Source organism: Malaclemys terrapin, chromosome 20 (assembly GCF_027887155.1).
Source record: "Malaclemys terrapin pileata isolate rMalTer1 chromosome 20, rMalTer1.hap1, whole genome shotgun sequence".
In the NCBI taxonomy this organism is placed as follows: Eukaryota; Metazoa; Chordata; order Testudines; family Emydidae; genus Malaclemys; species Malaclemys terrapin.
Genome location: NC_071524.1, coordinates 14,294,387 through 14,311,304, shown reverse-complemented (window position 1 = coordinate 14,311,304; position 16,918 = coordinate 14,294,387). Strand labels below are relative to the sequence as shown.

At 56.8% G+C, this 16,918-nt stretch overlaps 1 protein-coding gene across 1 annotated transcript in view; it reads left to right on the top strand.

Annotated features, from left to right (window-relative positions):
• The first annotated feature begins 6,439 nt into the window (after nt 1-6,439).
• Nucleotides 6,440-16,918, top strand: part of PRKD2 (protein kinase D2) — a 30,316-nt gene continuing 19,837 nt past the window's right edge. The window contains 1 exon segment of the mRNA XM_054010026.1: nt 6,440-6,956. Within this exon segment, the coding sequence (XP_053866001.1) occupies nt 6,723-6,956 (234 nt within the window). The 5' untranslated portion in view covers nt 6,440-6,722.

The window sequence follows — 16,918 nt, the reverse complement described above, 5'->3', positions numbered from 1 at the left end:
GCAGGTTCTTTCCCCTCCTTGTCACTGCATTGAGCTGGGTCTATGCAGCATTCGTTGGTACAGATGGGGGGGCACTCTCAATCCCCCCGCTGAAATGCAGCCACCTCTGGGGCGCATCGTGTAGCGACGTCGCACAGGATCAGTTTAGAATAGGAAGTGAAGGAGAATCTGTTATCCCATTGAAACTGCAGGGGCAATCCAAGCTGGGCTCTGCCCTGCACCTCAGGTTTGACACTGACTCGTGGGTGGGTGGTGGTGGTGGGGAACACGACATGCCCTGGGAACTTCAATGAGCGCAAGGTTTCAGGTTTAGCTCTGTCTGACTGTGCCTCCAGCACCCCCTAGTGCCCAATGCATCACTTCCTGAGGTTTCCTGGCCCCGTCCCCACCAAGCCCTGACCCTGCTCAGGCCCTGGTGCGGGGCAGCTCTGCAGGCCACCAGAGCCATAGGGAGGATGGGGAGGGACTGGACTAGAGGAGCCCTTTGCTGTAATCTGCAGCGGGGCAAAGGGGATCCCAGGCAGATGGGCTGTTAATCGGAACTGGCCTGGGGCGTGAGAGACGGGGCATCCGTCTAGCTGGGCCTGACGGTCTGAGCGGGTGGGGATGGGGGGAGATACTGGACGTTCAAGATTTGCGATGTTAAAACAAAATGAATGTGACAGATCCCGCTCTGCACCGCTCGCTCCGCCGCGTGGGCCCCATTTCCCTTCCTGCGGGGCCTGTCAGAGTCGTGTCCCCCCCCCCCCTTCCCTGGAGTTACAATATTTGCCTTCCTGCAGCCTCGGAGAGGCCCCCAAGACTTGGCTTCCGGGCCCAAGAGCAGCTTGCAGGGGTTTACAGAGTTGGCGAAGCGAGAGCCCAGCTGACGCTCCCCAGCGCAAGCACAGGATCAGCTCCGTGGGATGCCACTCGCCTGGCAGAGAAGCTCCCCCTAGGGGCGGGAGAGGGGGGATAACATCAGCCCCCCCTTCTCCAAACCTGCCCCCGAGATCGCACCATTAGCAGCTTCCAGGAGCCCATTGCAATGGGAGTAACTCCATCTGCATCTATTTCCACTGGCCGGTGTTCGCCTGTCACCGTGACCGTGCAGTGCACCCACCCCCAGCTGGGAGCGGCGCCTGGGCCCCAGCACCGGGGCTTGTTTGAAACCGGAGTGGGCTGATGCGTGGGAGCTGGATGGTAATGAATGGGTGTTCACCTGACTGGATCCTGAGAGCCCACAGGTGGCTGCTCTTGGGCCCCTGCCAAGCTTCCAGCATTGCAGAGGAGAGCGAGGTGAGCCTGATTGACTCCTTCTGTGGCCCTGAGCAGAGCTCCCTTATGGAAGGGACTCGGGGGGGGCGAAAGGGGCTGTAGGGGCAGGTGTTGGGAGAGACATTGCCATGGGCACATAGTTTCTCGAAAGGAGAAGAGGGTGTGTATGTGGGGGGAGGGAATCTCTTTGCCCTATTGTGACTCCACTTGACTAGTGTCAGCAGGGTCCCCCTCCATGCTCCCAAAGGAGCAGGTAAGTGCTGAGACCCCAGCCTCTCCCCCCCCCCCCCAAAGGTAGGGAGCAGTGGGGGGGCCCAGCCTTCCCAAAGAATAGTGGTAATGGATTTCCAGCAGACAGCTCTTGTGAAGGTGGGTGGGTGGGGGCCAGGGGGGTGGAGGGAGTGTCCCAAGGGCCCTCAACTGCCTTCATCTGGCCTTGCTTGGGTGTCTCGGATTAGAATAATAGAATATCAGGGTTGGAAGGGATCTCAGGAGATCAGCTAGTCCACCCCCCCCTGCTTAAAGCAGGACCAATCCCCAGATTTTTGCCCCAGATCCCTAAATGGCCCCCTCAAGGATTGAACTCACAAGCCCGGGTTTAGCAGGCCAATGCTCAAACCACGGAGCTATCCCTCCCCCCCACAGTCAGTCACCTAGGGGCTGAAATCTGCTGGGCCCCTTGAGCTGACGGCCCCTAGACATGTGTGTCTTGGAGGAGGTTCTCAGGGGGTGTTGTCGGCTCTGCAGCAGGGGCTGTCTCTGTTCTGTGTTTGTACAGCCCCTAGCACAATGGGGCCCGGTCCAGGACTGGGGCTCCGAGGTGCTACCATAATACACCTAATAGCAATAGAAATGTACAGCCCCCTAGCACAAAAGGTGCCTGGTGTTATGTCTGGAGTGCCTAGCCATTACTGTAAAACACCTAATAGCAGTGAAAAAATCGCTAGCCCTTAGCTCAATGGGGTCCTGGTCCATGAGGTGCTACTGTAATACATCTAATACTAATGGGGAGCTGACTTGGTGCTTGTGCCTTGACCCCCATGCACAAGACTGTTTCCCCTGGGATTGGCTGGGAGGGTGGGGAAGATGTTAGCTTCCTAAAGGCTTGGCTGTGCCTAGAGCTCAGGCCCTGATTTCTGGAGGGGCTGAGCCCTCCAAAGCTAATGGGAGCTGCAGGTGCTCTGGGCCAAAGTTTCCCTCCCCCATGCTGGGCTGAGGAGCTCTGTAAGGTTTATTTATGGGAATGGATTGTTTTTCAGTAGGTTTGAATTTTGCTTTCAGCCGCGGCTGCCAGGAAACTTCCCGGACCGTACACAAGTACACCCACCCACGTCTTGCATTTATTTCCAAGAAGCAAACGTTCCTCAGAAAAGAGGAGGAACTGGTTTTGAACCAGCCAACCTGGGGGCAGAGGCTGGGACTAATGGAAATACTCCCGCCCCCTAAGTCCCCAGCAATGATGCCCCGCTTCCCGTTATGTTCCTCCTAATGTTTATTGAATTGGGATGCTCCTTTTTCTAAATAGGGGAGTGCTCCCCAAGTTGAGTAAGGATCAGGGCACAGCAGGGGGGCCTGTGGGGCAAGACTTGAGAGGCCTCAGCAGAGCTGGGTGGGGGGGAGGGAAGAGATCAGGGCTGGGCTAGCAGAGGGCGACGGGTCGGGCTGGAGGGGCAGCGATAGAGCTGGGGGGGAGCTCAGGGGCTGTGGGATAGAGGGGCAGCGATCGAGCTTGTGGGGGCAGGGGCTGTGAGCTGGAGGGGCGGCGATAGAGCTGGGGGGGAGCCCAAGGGCTGCGGGATAGAGGGGCTGTGGGATAGAGGGGCAGCGATCGATCTCGGGGGGGCAGGGGCTGTGAGCTGGAGGGGCGGCAATAGAGCTGGGCAGGAGGAGGCATGGGGCTGTGGGTTGGGATTGAGGGGCACTGGTAGAGCTGCCCTTTGGCTGGCATGGGCCAGTTCCTTCCTAGGGCTGTTGGTGGCCAGCTGCCTTGTGCCTGGGGCCCCTTCCAGCCGCTGTTTGCGTTGGCGGTGGCTGGGGGTGGGGCTGCCGGGGGAAGCACCTGCAGAACCTGCCCAGAACAAAGCCCCCCTCATCCCGCACCCAAACCGGCCTAGGCCTGGCTGCATGCAGGGCAGGAAAGCCCAGCCTGCCCTCAATCCGCTTTGAGGCTCCTGAGAGGGTGCGGCTGGGTCTGCTCTTTCCCATGTAAACAGGGCGGGGCTGGGGCTGTAAGGCTCCGAGAGCCCCTGGCAGAACTCCCAGCAACTCTGCAAGCCATCTGCTCCAAGACCACGCATTGCACACACATGCACATGCACAAACATGCCTTGCACATGCATTGCACGCAAATGAAAATGCTTTGTACATGCATTGCGTATGCATGAACACACATTGCACCCACATGCCCCATACCCAGAGGCACATGCGCTGTGCATACCATTTTGCAGAAACATGCCCGTTTGAGAACACACAATCTCCGCACACCCAGGCCTGCGCGTGTGCCCCACAAACCGTCATGTCCGCCAACACACGGGAGCCCGTGCACATCTGTACATGCTTGACTGCATGCCCACCCCCGCCAGATACGCCAGCAGGACGGGGCGCCCGCACGTGCATATCTACCCTCTCCTGCTCACCCACACGCAGGGGCATGAGCTGGGGCAGCGGCGGGGTGCCAGGATGGCCCTGGGTGTAGTTGACACGCCCCGGGTGGCTGGGTCGGAATGCTGCCCAACCTGTCAGGCTCCTTCCTCCCCCCCAGGGCAGGGAGGATGGTGCAGGGCCAGGGCAGGAAGATGACTCTGTGCTCAACTTCCCCTTGCCCAGGGGCAGCTGCCGCTCGGGCTCTGTATGGCCAAGTCTCCATTACTCCTCCTAGCAGTGGCTGGGAGCCCTCTCCTTGGGGCCCCTTCCCATACCCCTTCCCTCCCTCCTGCTTCCAGTGTCATTAGCTAATAATCCCCAGGGCACAATTAAGGAGCGAGTTCTACTCCTCCCCACCTTCCAAGTGCTGTACTCAGGAGCGGATAGGGACAAATCAGTTCTTTCTGGTCTGACTCCTCTGTACTTAGATTGGCAGCACTTCGGGGCAGGAACCGGCTTTGTGTTCTGTGTCTGTACAGCACCTGGCACAATGGGGTCCTGGGCCGTGGCTGGCCCTCCTACCCGATACTTGAATAAAGCTAAAAGCAGTAAGAATGGACAGCGCCTCGCACAACAGGTTCCTGGGGCATGGCCCAGTGAGCGGGGCCTCAGGAGACCTGGGTTCTGTCCCCAGCTCTGCCATGCTGGGTGAGTCACTTCCCTGCTGTGTGCCTCAGTTTCTCCATAGGGAGAACGACGCTGACACCTGGCTGGCTGGCAAGCACTACAGAAGAGCTGGGGAGTGACAGGTTGTGGACAGCTCCGTGCCAGCCTGTGTCAATGCTGTTCATTCTGCAAATATTTGGCTGCCCTAGATTGGAATAGCGGGTTTGGTTCCGTTTGCTCCCGTTTGCTCCAAAGGAGAGCCGACACATAGCAGGGGCCAGAGCGGAGTAAAGACCAGGAAGACTGAAAGAGGTGTCAGTCCACATCCAGATCGGGCTGACCCGAGAGTTCGTCCTGCTCCCCCCGCAGCCTCAGACCTGGCTCGTGTCCAGTGGCCGGCATGCTCCACCTCTGACAATGTTTGAAGCCGGTGGGTTTCAGACCGATCTGCTCTAGGAATTATTGTGGGGACGTTCTCTGGCCTTGGGATCTATGAAAATCCTCCTGTTGCAGGACTTGAACCAAAGTCTCCGTGATGGGGTCAAGAGGTAACTTTCCTGCTGGGCAGGTTATTTCTTCATTGCCCACCAGGGGGCACCTTCCTCTGCAACAGCTGGTGCCAGGGCACTGAAGGAGATGGGATACTGGGGTAGATGGGCCTTTGGCCTAATCCCTACTTCCTTCCCCTTAGGTGAACACTCGCTCAGCAGCGCTCACGCTAGGAACATCTCCAGGCGCCTCTGCTCTGTCCCCTCCCAGGCCTAGGCAGTCACGGCTCCAGCCCCCAGGTCTCTGTGGGTGGGGGAGCTCCCAGCCCCTCCAGCACTGGGTGGCAGGATGTTTGTCTAAGGCAGGCCACGCAGAGACGAGAGCAGCAGTGAGTGGCTCTTCTGAGCCCTGGAGGGGGAGTAGGGATTATGTGTCCACCTCCCTTCCTCCCCTTGCCACCTTCCTGGGGAAAGGGGGGAGGGGGTATGGGGACCCAGAGACGGGGTCCCCAATGGGGAAGGATGGTCACATTAGAACTTCTTCCAGGGTCCTGGATGTGTTGACAAGTGCCATGTACAGATGTGCAACCCCGTGCCTCTACGTTTGTGCAATCGTGCCCCTGCGCATGCGTGTGCCAACACATGTACAAACACACACTGCACACAGACATGAGCAAACACCTCTGCAACCATGCCCGGCACTCCTCCATGGGCAAACACACAGGTGCACCCAACGGGCAACTCTGCCAGCACGCTGATATCACACACATGGGCTGGAGCAGATCAGAGAATCTGGCCTCACGCCTAGCACTGGCCGCTGCCTTGTCCCCTGCGCTCTCCCCACTGAGGTGATGGCCTGAGAGCCTTCTCCTCCGCAGCCCCTACCCGCTGCAGGAACCTCCCTGGACTCGCTTGGCTGCAGCCCATCTCCCCCATCCTTCTAGGGATGCCCGGGGAGAGGCAGAAGGGTGCAGGCAGGACCCCAAACCACTGGCAGAGGGATCAGGCGCCCTGGTGCCAGGAGGAGGCGCTCTCCCCAGCGTGTGGGGGGGGCACTGACAGCGCCGAGGGGAGGGGGGGTCCCAGCACGGGGCGCTCTCTCTAGGGCAGCGGGGCACTGACGGGGTGGGATGTTGGGGGGTGGGATGTTCCCCCAGCAGAAGGGGGAAGACAGGAGAGGGAACTGTCCGCTGCCCCTCCCCTCAGCGCCTTGTTTAGTGGGGGACTCCAGGCACCCATGGAGACAGACGGGGCGGGCTGTCCCCAATCTGCCTCCAGTGGGGGACAGCAGGAGAAGTAGGGGATGGCTGGGGCGTCCCGCCGCGCTCTCCCGGGGCGGGGTGTGGAGGGGGGGGGGGGAAGAGTCGTCTGACTTCATCCCCGGAGCTCGCCATTGGCCCCGCGGCCCGTCACTCACGGCACTTCCTCCTCCGTCCCGGCCGCCCGTAAAGTTTGGGGAAGAAAAAGAAAGAAGCGGCGGCGAAGAGCGAGAGGCGCCGGCCGGGTCCCCGTGCGCCCCCAGCCGTGCCAGCGTCCGTGCGCCCCGGCCGTGCGCCCCCAGCCGTGCCAGCGCCCGTGCGCCCCAGCCGTGCGCCCCCGGCCGTGCCAGCGCCCGTGCGCCGCGCCCCTCGGGGATGCGCTGCCCCCATCGGATGTGACAGCCAGACCCGGACGCCTGGGCTCGGGGTGCAGGGGCGGGGGAGTCTGTGCGTCTCTCCGGGGGGCTCCATGGCCTCCCCACCCGCCTGCGCCGGCCCCCCGGCTCTCCCCTCTTCCCCCGGGACCTCGGGAGGCTGCCTGGTAGCCTCGGAGCCCGCGCCGCTGGCGCCTGGGTCCTGCGCCGCTTGCCAAGGGGTCTCCTTCCATCTCCAGATCGGGCTGACCCGGGAGTTTGTTCTGCTCCCCGCGGCCTCGGACCTAGCTCATGTCAAGCAGCTGGCGTGCTCCATAGTGGATCAGAAGGTAAAGGGGGGGGGGGAAGGGAGCGCGACGGGGCGGGTGTGGGGCGGTCTGGGGAGCAGGCGCTGCCGGAGGGACCAGATAACTCCGGGCCCAAGAGGCGGGAGAGGCTCTGTCGCTCTCTGTGTGTTTAATTGTGTCTAGATCGTCCTGTGTGTGTGTGTGTTTGTGATTCTAAATTGGTGTGTGTGTGTGTGTGAGAGAGAGGCCATGTGTGATTGCATATTGTGTGTATGTGATTGTGTGGTGTGTGTATGATTGTGGTGTGTGACTGCGATTGCAAGTTGTGGGTATGATTGTGGTGTGTGACTGCGATTGCAAGTTGTGGGTATGATTGCGGGGTCTGTGTGTGACTGCGATTGCAAGTTGTGGGTATGATTGCGGGGTCTGTGCATGACTGCGATTGTGTGTTGCATGATTCCGTATCTGTATTGTGAGTGTGTGACTGATTGCATGTTGTGTGTATGATCGTGGTGTGTGTGTGTATGACTCTGTGCGATTGCACGTTGTGGGTATGATTGTGGTGCATGTGGCAAGAGCATTTGCATGACTGTGCCTCTGTATCAAGACTTAATGTGTGTGCCTGGAATTGCGTGCCTCCACATGGGTGTGTGTCTGGGAGCCTGCCTGTATCAGCTGCGTGGGCTGGGAAGGGTTAACTGCAGTTGTGGTGTTTTGATGCTGTACTGTGCATGGTGGAGGAACAGGCAGGCCTGGGACAGGGATCGATGGGGAAGGAAGTGGTGCGCAGAGGGGAGGTGGGAAGCTGTGTGGGGGTAGATAGGGTAATGAAGCCGGATAGTGGGGCCAGACTCTGGGTTGGGGCTGGGTCCCATCTCTGCCTGACTCCCCCCATCGGGGCGGGGGTTTCATTTGGTTGGAAATGGCAACTTTTGAGGTTTAAGCTCTGAGTTCGGCGTGCCTCGTCCTCCCCCAGGTAAGGGGGTCCTCCGGCCCCCGCTCCCCAGAACAGCAGGGCTTCAGCCAACAAGTGGAAACTCTGCCCGTGACTCCTTGCCTGACAGGAAAGGGATGAGGTTTTCCAGCTCCCAGAGGCCCAGCTGGGTTCACGGAGGCTCGTAGGACGAGGCAGACCTGAGGGGACCTCTCCATCCGCGTTCTGGGGGTGACAGGGAAGGAGCTGTGGGGCCAGGGTCTGGTCTGGGTGCTTGGAGGTCTGGGAGTTCAGGGCTGGGTATCCGTGCTGGGAGTTTGGGTCTGGGTGATGAAGATTCTGCAGTTCGTGTTTCAGGGACACCCTTGATTGCTTGATTCCCAGTAACGAGCTCCAGGACTGACCTCCCCTCACATATCCACACATGTCGTCCATCCGTCTGTCCCCCCGTCCCCCGCCCCGTGCTGGTGCCCTTCTCCCCTTCGCCTGGGATCTTGGGGCACAGGCTGTGGAGGCCTAAAGGGAAGGGGAGCAGAGGGATGCATCATGAACCTATTTCATGCCCTCCCCGCCCCTGGTCCAAACTCCGTGCTGTTGGGGTTACCTTTCCAGTTGAATCTGCAGTCCCTGCACGGGAGCCATCAGGGCTGGGAAGCAGGGGAGACCCCAGTGGCTGGGGATGAGTCTCCCGCTCCCCCCCGCTGTCTGGGGAAAGGGCCCCGTCTCCCTCTGCTGGATCTCTTAGCTGGACCCCAGTTATACCCTGTCCCAGAGCCTGGGCAAGGAGCTACTTAGTGGCTGGCTCGGACGCCATTCGTCAGAACTGATCCAGTGACTGGCGGGGGGGTGGGAACAGGATTGGGAGCCTGGACTCCTGGGTTCTATCCCCAGCTGTGGGAGGGAAGTGGAGGCTAGTGGTTAGAGCAGGGGGGAGGGGCTAGATGTCAGGACTCCTGGGTTCTGTCCCCCAGCTCTGGGGTTTAATGTGGCCTTGCATTCAGCACAGGAGACTGTAAGGCCTTGGGCAAGTCGTGTCCTCTCTCTCTCTGCTCTCCTTGTACTCTACTGGGCTTTGAGATCCATGGATGCGCAGTGCCACTGAAGAGTTGTGTTACTGTCTGTAGGGGGCACTCTCCCTTGGATGCAGTATAGGGGCATCACCTGGAGGCCCCAGGCAGGGATCAGCCCCAGCCTGGTGCTAGGGGTTAGGGTGCTGCTGGAGGCGCTGTCTGCTATAGGAAATGCAAAAGCAAGGCCATGATTGCTTGTGGTTATTAAAGCTCCCACGGCTGCTTTTCACAAGGGAAGGGCTCTTAGCTCAGGTCTCCTGGCTAAATTCCAGTCTGGGTAATTGTCTTCCACTTCCTTAAATTCCTGCCTGTAGTTTCAGTTTGGCTCATGCTTCACTTCCTCCGTTCTGAACCATAGAGAGTTTGTGTGGCTGTTAAAGAGCTGCTGCGCCTCACCCCAGAGGTGGCTGCATTTCAGTGCTGGGCGTGGGAGCCCTGTATAGAGATCCACCGTGCTCCACCCCAAAGGTGGCTGCATTTCAGTGCCAATGTTTAAATTTTGCTTGGTGCTTTGTGGATCCTCAAGGGCCCGTAGAAATATGAGCGTGCCGGTTACTAGGCCTTGCCCTGATCTTGATCTAGCCTTGAATAGAGGGCCGGTCCCTGATGCATGAGCTGGCCCAGAGAAGAACTCCCTCCCTTCGGGTTTATTGCCTGCTGTTATGTGCCTGCTTCCTGCAGATCAGTAACAGTTTTGGCAGCAGCTGGGAGAAGGGAAAGCGTGACTCAGGGATTAACCCTTGGCTGGCCAGCCCAGGAGGAGGAGAAAAAGGCTGGGTTTGACCATCCTAGCTCTTTGGAGATGCCCTAGAGCGATCCAGCTAGCCTTGTAACTGGGGTGTGTGTGATTGTTCCCACTTCCCCTGGCAATACCGCTCCCCCCAAGTCTTTTCTTCTGGTGGGTCTACAAGGGGAGCAGAATGGGGCATCAGAATCACACACACCCCTGCTCTCGCAAGACACCTTCTGCCCCCCAGACCTGCCTCCCTAGCTGGAAATCCATTCCCTGCCTCCAGAGACAGAGGAGTGAGGGAGGGAGACAGGCTGCTCCCCCAGGCTTGCACTGGGGTGTGGTATCACAGGGGGGCTGGGATCCACCCCCTGCAACCTTGGGAAGGCCCCTAGGGGATGTGAAGAGGGGATTCACCAGGCTGCAGCTGCTTTTGTCTCTTAGGGGGCTGCCACGCTCCACCCCAGAGGGGGCTGCATTTCGGTGCTTGGAGGAGATTCCCCATAGCTTACCAGGGACAAGGCATGAACCATGCGCACGTACTGTCCCCCCCCTTCCCCGCCCCCCCGATCAGTTGTCCGCATTTTGGAGCAGGGACTGTCTGTCCTGTGCCAAGCGCTGCACAGACACAGTGAGGGCCGGGGCTGTGGCTGGGCTCTTAGGCACTACCGCAATACAGCTAATAGCAATAAAAATGTACAGCGCCTAGCGCAATGAGGTCCTGGTCCAGGAGTGGGGCACCTAGATACTACCATAATACATCTAATAGTTATACAATACAGAGTAAAACAGCCTCTAGCACAATGGGGTCCTGATGTGTGACTGGGTGCTACCATAATACACCTAATAATTAGGATCACCTGGGCATTGGCTGATCTACCACAGGCTGGGTCCTATTGGGGTGGGGGGCACTGAACCAAGGTAGAAAGAAGAGCTCTTGGGGGGCCTTCAAGAGACCAGACACGTTGTGAGGAGCAAGGCCCCGCTGGCCTCGTCTCCCAGCTTTGAATCTGTAGCTAACTGGGGAGGACTTTGAATTCCTGCGATGTTATCAGGGACTGGGCCCTGCCCATGGAAAACGCTCTGGCCCAGCGTGCCTGTGCATGGCTGCCCTCTGCTGGGCGGCGTCAGAACCGCTCACTCATGTGTCATAGCCTCGCTGCTCATGGAGATTCTCCAGCGGTGCTGGGCTTTCCGGGCAGGGGGCCGGGGTTCTGTCCTTGCTGCTGTCGTGAGGTCGGGAGGCCAAAGTCTTGGGAGGCTACAGGTTTTGTACGTTACATGAGACAGCAGGAATGGGAGTGAAGCGTCATGACAGGTGAGGGCTGGAGGGTCTTTCAGGCTGCTAGATTTTAACCCTTTTGGACTGGAAAATATGATCTACAAATCCAGATCTAGGTGAAGTGTCTTTTTAAAACAGTAATACTCAAAACCATTTCTTACCGTATTTTTTTTTGTTTGTTTTTAAATCCTGTTTGTACAAATATCAAACCTTAGATTTTAGGCCTCAAAAGAGGCCAAGTGTCCCCAGGAATAGTAAATAATTATTATTGAACAGAATGTGGTAGCACGTAGAGATGTCTAGTTTGTGCCCCATTGTGTCAGGTGCTGTACAAAACATGGCAAAAACAGCAAGTCTCTGCCCCGGAGAGCTTGCAGTGTAAAAGACTCGACCTACCAGCAGGGTGAGACCTAATTAATATAGCTTCTAAGTGGTTACTATAGTATTAATGTAGCTAAATAATTAGTAGAGCTACTCATTATCTTCTCTTTTGCTCACACTTCACCCAGAAATGATTCCAAATAAATTTACAATTCTCGCCATTGTATTGGCAATCTTGTGAGACTTTGGGTTTGTTCCCCCTCCCCCCATAAATCCCCAGCTGCAGGAGTCAGGTTATTACCTGCGAATCTCAGTTTAAATTTTTTTGGTTTTAAAATGTAAGTTCTTGTGGTTGTGGACAAAAGCTTGAAAATATGGGCCCTGAGATTCTATGATATCAGAAGGCAAATGAATAACCCCAAATCTATTATTTAAAAAAAAATCTCATGATTTTTTAAGACAGTCTCATGATTCTTGGGGCCTTTTTTTTTTATACAGTGTGTATATAGGACACTTTATCCCTATGATCTATCTATCTATATGCAAACACCACCCACCCCTATTTTGTATCCATCCATCTGTCCTAATGTGGCCCTCATTACCACAGTACTGCACTCCTCACAATATTTAATGCATGTATTTCTGTAAATGCCTCTGCTTCTGGGATGGAAGGAACGCAGCTCTCTGAGTGCCATGGAGACACTGCCCAGTCGTGTGGGGTGGGGAAGTGAAGAACTCTTCCTCCCCTTACCCCTACAGGGAGGATTCAGGCTGGACAATTGTTCCGGCCCCACGGCGGATTAGGTCTGATGCCGGCACGGGTCTAGCAGCCCGGCTCACAGTCATTGACAGTCACAAGTGGGTGGGACCGTTGGTTTACGGGGGGTTCAGCTGTTCAACTCCCCCTGATTCACTAGGGAGGAAGTGCGCCTCCTACTGACCCACCAGCGCCGCTCCCTGCAGCCTGGGATCTATGGGCAGCCCGTGGCTCTTTGAACTTGGCGTCCTGTTAGGTGGGAGTTACCCTTAGTAGGCAAAAGGGCTCTGGGAGCCAGGACTCCTGGGTTCTTTCCCCAGCTCTGGCAGGGGAGCGGGGTTCAGTGGTTAGAGCAGGGTGGCTGGAATTCCTGGGTTCTTTCCCCAGCTCTGCTTCTGACTAACTCAGCATCCTTGGACAAGGCACTTGGCCTCTGCTGTTCCTCAGTTTCCTCCCTGTGTGGTGGCTCCTCACAGCCCCTGTCACCCAGGCCAGAGCTGTTGTTGCTGCATGGAGGAGCCTGGCTCCTCAGAGGAGGAACCGGGGGGAGGTCGGGGGGAGTGCAGCGTTGGCACCTGCGCCCAGCCCTTCGCTGAATGCTCTGGGCCCCAGGCCAAGAGCCCTGCTTCTAACCACGTCCTGACAACAGGCAGCCGGCTGCAGCCGCAGAGCTGGGGCATGAGCCCGTTCCCTGAGGTCCCTCGTGGGCTCCTTGCCTCCCCGCTGCCTCCCCCCTGCCCAGAACCAACCAGGCCTTGGCCCTGTTCAACCCAGCTTGAGATGCAGCTGACCCCAGCCCCTCCCCTTCTTGGCCCCAGCTCTCTGGGGCAGCCTTCCCTTCCTGTCTTCGGTGGCCCCCAGCCCAGTGGTATCTGGGCACCACACACTCTTGGGTGTATTTATCTTCATAAGCCCTCCCTCTGAGGCAGGGTGGTGCTGTTCCCCCCCCCCACCCCATGTTATAGATGGGGAAACCGAGGCATGGAGGAGCTAAGTGACTTGTCCAAGGTTGCACAGAGGAGCTGTTGCAGAGCTGGGAACGGAACCCGGGGTCTCTCGGGTCATCGCCCAGCCCCTTCCCCACCTGGCCCTTCATGACTTTAGTCATGTCACCCCCTAAGCCCAGGGCACATCACGGTTACACCCCCCCACCATCCCAGCCCTGTGGCTCCTACTTCACGTCCCAAGATTCCCTGTGTTCTGCTCAGTAATACCGTGCCCCCACTTGCCCGCACCCGGGCACTGGCCTCGTCCGGAGCTTGTCTGGAAGGGTAAGAGGTTGAGGGAAGGGTTGTCTGTCTCCCTTCCCCTCCTTCCATCTGCAGTACCCTGTCTGTCCTCCTGTCCATCCTTCCGTCCATTGCCTGTCTATCTGTCCATCCTTCATCCACTCCCTGTCTGTCAATCTATCCTCCTGTCCATCTTTCCACCCATCCACTGTCCATCTGTCTCTCCATTTTATCCTCCTCTCCACCTTTCAACCTCCCTCTCTGCCCATCCACCCACGCTGGGGCTGGCTATCTCAGCGCAGGTCGGTCTGTGTCTCGGCCTCCTGGTCTCAAAGAGAGGAACCTGCTTTTCCGATTTGCCTGTCGCTGCAGCCGGCCTAGTTCTGTCCCTGCCAGCCTTGGGGATGTGCGCTGAGCTCTCCGGACAGCTCCCCCTGTGAGTGAGGGGTTTTATTGTCGCTTGGCTTGTCATGAGAACGAGCTGGGCGGTTTTGGGGGGTGGGGGGGTGTCTCTGCAGGATCGCCATGGTGGCATTTTGGGTTCTCTGCAAAAGCTGAAGCGGGGTGGTTTGATCCGGGTCCCAGCACCTCTGAACCCGTCCTGGAGTGGGGAGTTGGGTTCAGAGAACCGTCCCCGTGTGTGTGGGGTGGGGGTGGGTGTTGGTGTTGGAGAGGGAAAAGGTGTCTTGCTCCCCTGAGCTGAGCTCGCAAGTTGGCTGATCAGGGTGCATCCGTGGGGGTGTGAGGCGACTCCTCCTCCTGGCGCCGATGGAGTGGAACGGGCCGGGCCCTGCTTGGGCAGGAGGGAGGAAGGAAGGAAGGGGCCGGAGATCAACTGGAACCAGATCGCTCCTCGCCGGGGCCATCTCAGAGCCAAAAATAACCCTGCAGATTTGCATAAGCAGCTGGAGGGAGAGCGCGTTAGCCCCTGTGCCCTGGCTGGCCTTTGTGGGCTCTGTTATCAGATGGAGGGGGTGGGGGGGCACCCTGCCAGCTGATACTGGGGGAGCCAGAGCACCCAGTCCCACTGTACCGCGGGGGAAACTGAGGCACGGGGGAGCTGACGTGAGTTGCCCAGGGAGTCTGTCTGCGGCAGAGCAGGGCCCTGCTGGGAAAACACGTCCTCACCTAGCAGGCTGCCCCAGGCACCTGTGCATCAGACCCTCGTCCCCTCCTGGCCGGAGGAAGCCATCGGGGCAGCTGTGGGGCCTTTGGCCTGGGATCTTTTCTGTCTCCTCCAGACCCTTAAACACCCCATGTGCCAGCCCCATCTCCTGGCACCAGCGTTGCCTTGGGGATGGATCTGGGTGGGGAGCTCTCGGAGCAGATGCACTAATGGGTCGCCGGGCCCAGTCTTTCCTCCCCAGCTCCTGACCTTGGGTGGGACCCCCAAAGTCCAGGCTGGGCTCAGCAATCATGGAAGGTACTGGGGGCAGCTAGAAGTTCGCAACAATGCAACCCCTGCTCCCCACCAGATGCTGCAACTTCTGTGAGCTAGCGCTTAGAGCAGGGCGGGCTGGGAGCCAGGACTCCTGGGTTCTGTCCCCAGCTCTGAGAGAGGAGTGGGGGCCAATGGTTGGATGGGGGGGCAGGGCTGGGAGTCAGGACTCCTGGGTTCTATTTTGAGCTCTGTCATTGATTCGCTGTTTGATCTTGGGTAAGTCACTTGCCACCTCTGTGCTTTGGTTGCTGAATGCAGGCCTGGCTGCTTAACTAGCTGGGTGCTCCCGGCCCTGCCCCCTCTGGCTCAGTTGTGGGTGGGGGGGTGTTGGGCTGTATATGCCCCCATGCAGAGGCGCACTGGCTTGGGGTGTTCCCTGCCAGCCAACAGGATAGGGAGCCGCCTTCTGCTGGATGTTAGGTCTGGTGATCTGCGGGAGGGGCTCTGAAGAACATAAGAACGGCCATCCTTGTTCAGACCAGTGGTCCATCTAGCCCAGTGTCCTGTCTTCCGACAGTGGCCAATGCCAGGTGCTTCAGAGGGAATGAACAGAACAGGTCATCATCAAGTGATCCATCCCTTGTTGTCCAGTTTCAGCTTCTAGTAGATTTAGGGACACCAACAGCATGGAGTTGCATCCCTGACCATCTTGGCTAATAGCCATGGAGGGATCTGTCCTTCAGGAACTGATCTCATTCTGTTTTAACCCAGTTATACTTTTGGCTTCACAAAATCCCCTGGCAATGAGTTCCACAGGTTGACTGTGCGTTGTGTGAAGAAGCACTTCCTTTCGTTTGTTTTAAACCTGCTGCCTATTGATTTCATTGGGTGACCCCCCTGGGTCTTGTTACCTGAAGTGGTAAATAACACTTCCCTAGTCATTTTCTTCACACCACTCATGATTTTATAGACCTCTGTCATATCCCCCGTAGTCATCTCTTTCCCAAGCTGACCAGTCCCAATCTCCTCATATGGAAGCTGTTCCATACACTTAATCCTTTTTGTTGCCCATCTTTGTACCTTTTCCAATCATATCTCTTTTTTTGAGATGGGACGACCAGAACTGCATGTAGTATTCAAGGGATGGATGTACCATGGATTTCTATAGGGGTCTTATAATGTTCTCTGCCTTATTATCTGCATTTATCAACACTGAATTTCATCTGTCATTTTCTTGCCCAGTCACCCAGTTTGGTGAGATCCCTTTGTACCTCTTTGCAGTCTGCTATGGACTTAGCTATTTTGAGTAATTTTGTATTGTCTGCAAACTTTGCCACCTCACTGATCACCCCTTTTACCAGATTAGTTAGGAATATGTTGAACAGCACAGCCCAATACAGATCCTAGGAGGACTCTGCTATTTATCTCTCTACTGTGAAAACTGACTGTTTATTCCTACCCTTTATTTCCTGTCTTTTACCCAGTTACTGATTCATGAGAGGCTCTTCACTCTTATCCCATGACTGCCTAAGAGCCTTTGGTGAGGGACCTAGTCAAAGGCTTTGTGAAAGTCCAAGTACACTGTGTCCACTGGATCATTCTTGTCTACATGTTTGTTGACACCCTCAAAAAATTCTAATAGATTGGTGAGGCGTGATTTCCCGTTACAAAAGCCGTGTTGACTCTTCCCAACATATCGTGTTCACCTGTGTGTCTGATAATTCTGTTCTTTACTCTAGTGTCAATCAATTTGCCTGATCCTGAAGTTAGACTTAACCGGCCTGTAATCGCCTTGGTGTCACATTAGCTCTCTGCTGATTTAAGCAATAGGTTACCTACCATAGTTAGTTGTTCTGCAATTTCATATTTGAGCCCCTTCAAAACTCTTGGTCCTGGTGGCTTATTACTGTTTAATTTATCAGTTTGTTCTGAAACCTCCTCTATTGACATCTCAATCTAGGGCCACTCCTCAGATTTGTCGCTGAAAAAGAATGGCTCAGGTGTGGGAATCTCCCTCACATCTTCTGTAGTGAAGACCGATGCAAAGAATTCACCTAGCTTCTTCTCTGCAATGCCTTTGTCTTCCTTGAGTGCTCCTTTAGCGCCTTGATTATCCAGTGGCCCCACTGATTGTTCGGCCCACTTCCTGCTTCTGATGTACTGACAAACAGTTTTGCTGCTAGTTTTTGAGTCCTTTGATAGTTGCTCTTCAAATTCTGTCTTGGCCGGCCTAATTATACTTTTACACTTGACTTGCCAGAGTTTATGCTCCTTTCTGTTTTCCTCGGTTGGATTTGACT